The sequence below is a fragment of the Octopus bimaculoides genome, chromosome 10 (genome assembly GCF_001194135.2).
Source record: "Octopus bimaculoides isolate UCB-OBI-ISO-001 chromosome 10, ASM119413v2, whole genome shotgun sequence".
Lineage (NCBI taxonomy): Eukaryota > Metazoa > Mollusca > Cephalopoda > Octopoda > Octopodidae > Octopus > Octopus bimaculoides.
Genome location: NC_068990.1, coordinates 47,340,313 through 47,341,362, shown reverse-complemented (window position 1 = coordinate 47,341,362; position 1,050 = coordinate 47,340,313). Strand labels below are relative to the sequence as shown.

The 1,050-nt window shown below is 32.7% G+C and overlaps 1 protein-coding gene across 1 annotated transcript in view; it reads left to right on the top strand.

The window, feature by feature from the left end:
- LOC106875341 (tryptophan 5-hydroxylase 1) overlaps positions 1–1,050 on the top strand; it is a 35,906-nt gene that overhangs the window by 21,046 nt on the left and 13,810 nt on the right. Inside the window, exon 7 of the mRNA XM_014923432.2 lies at positions 187–313. Coding sequence (XP_014778918.1) covers positions 187–313 — 127 coding nt within the window. The remainder of the gene's footprint in view (positions 1–186; positions 314–1,050) is intronic.

The window sequence follows — 1,050 nt, the reverse complement described above, 5'->3', positions numbered from 1 at the left end:
CACACACACACACACACACACACACACACACACATTCTCAGTTTTATATATGTGTGTGTGTGTGTGTGTGTGTGTGTGTGTGTGTGTGCATGTTTGTGTATGTGTGTGTGTGTGAGTGTGCGCGTGCGTGCGAATTTTATCTCGTTAACTTGCTGAATCATCCAATTAAATCTGTTCATATTTCAGAGACTGTTGCCACGAATTACTGGGACATGTCCCGTTGTTTGCTGATTCTGATTTTGCTCATTTTTCTCATGAGTTAGGGTTAGCCTCCCTGGGGGCTTCAGATTTTGAAGTTGCCAAATTAGCCAGTGTAAGTATCTATGATAATAATAATAATAATAATAATAATAATAATAATAATAATAATAATAATAATAATAATAATAATAACGTTATTATCATTATTATAATGCTTTTTCCTACTTCACCTTCACACAACTTGATAATACTTTTGCTTTTTTGTTTATTTGCTGTGTCACCGGGTATTTGAAACAGATGTAAAGGACTGTCTTAAATATGTACGTGTAACATGTCGTATAAATGAGTTACTGACATCCATTATCACTGACACATACTATCCCAAAAATAGCCCTGCGCAAGACACTATCAATTCAACAATACAACCCAAGCAAAACAATCCACAAACACAAGACTCAGCCTATATAAAAAAATCCATTAAAATAAACTACCACCAACAGGCCGCATACCTAACTCATTACACACATAACATACAATACACACACATGTATACAATACACACACATGTATACAATACACACACTAATACAACAAAAAGCTGCACCACACCCCATAAAAAAGAAACTGACGCAATACAATACCGGGAAGATATTTTCCACACGTCCAACAACATGGAGGTGTAGCAGGTGATGCAGTAGAAATTTGACTGAAACTACCAAATGTTGAATAATAATAATAATAATAATAATAATAATAATAATAATAATAATAATAATAATAATAATAATAATAATAATAATAATAATAATAATAATAATGCAAATAGGCCAGACATCATACTGAAAGACT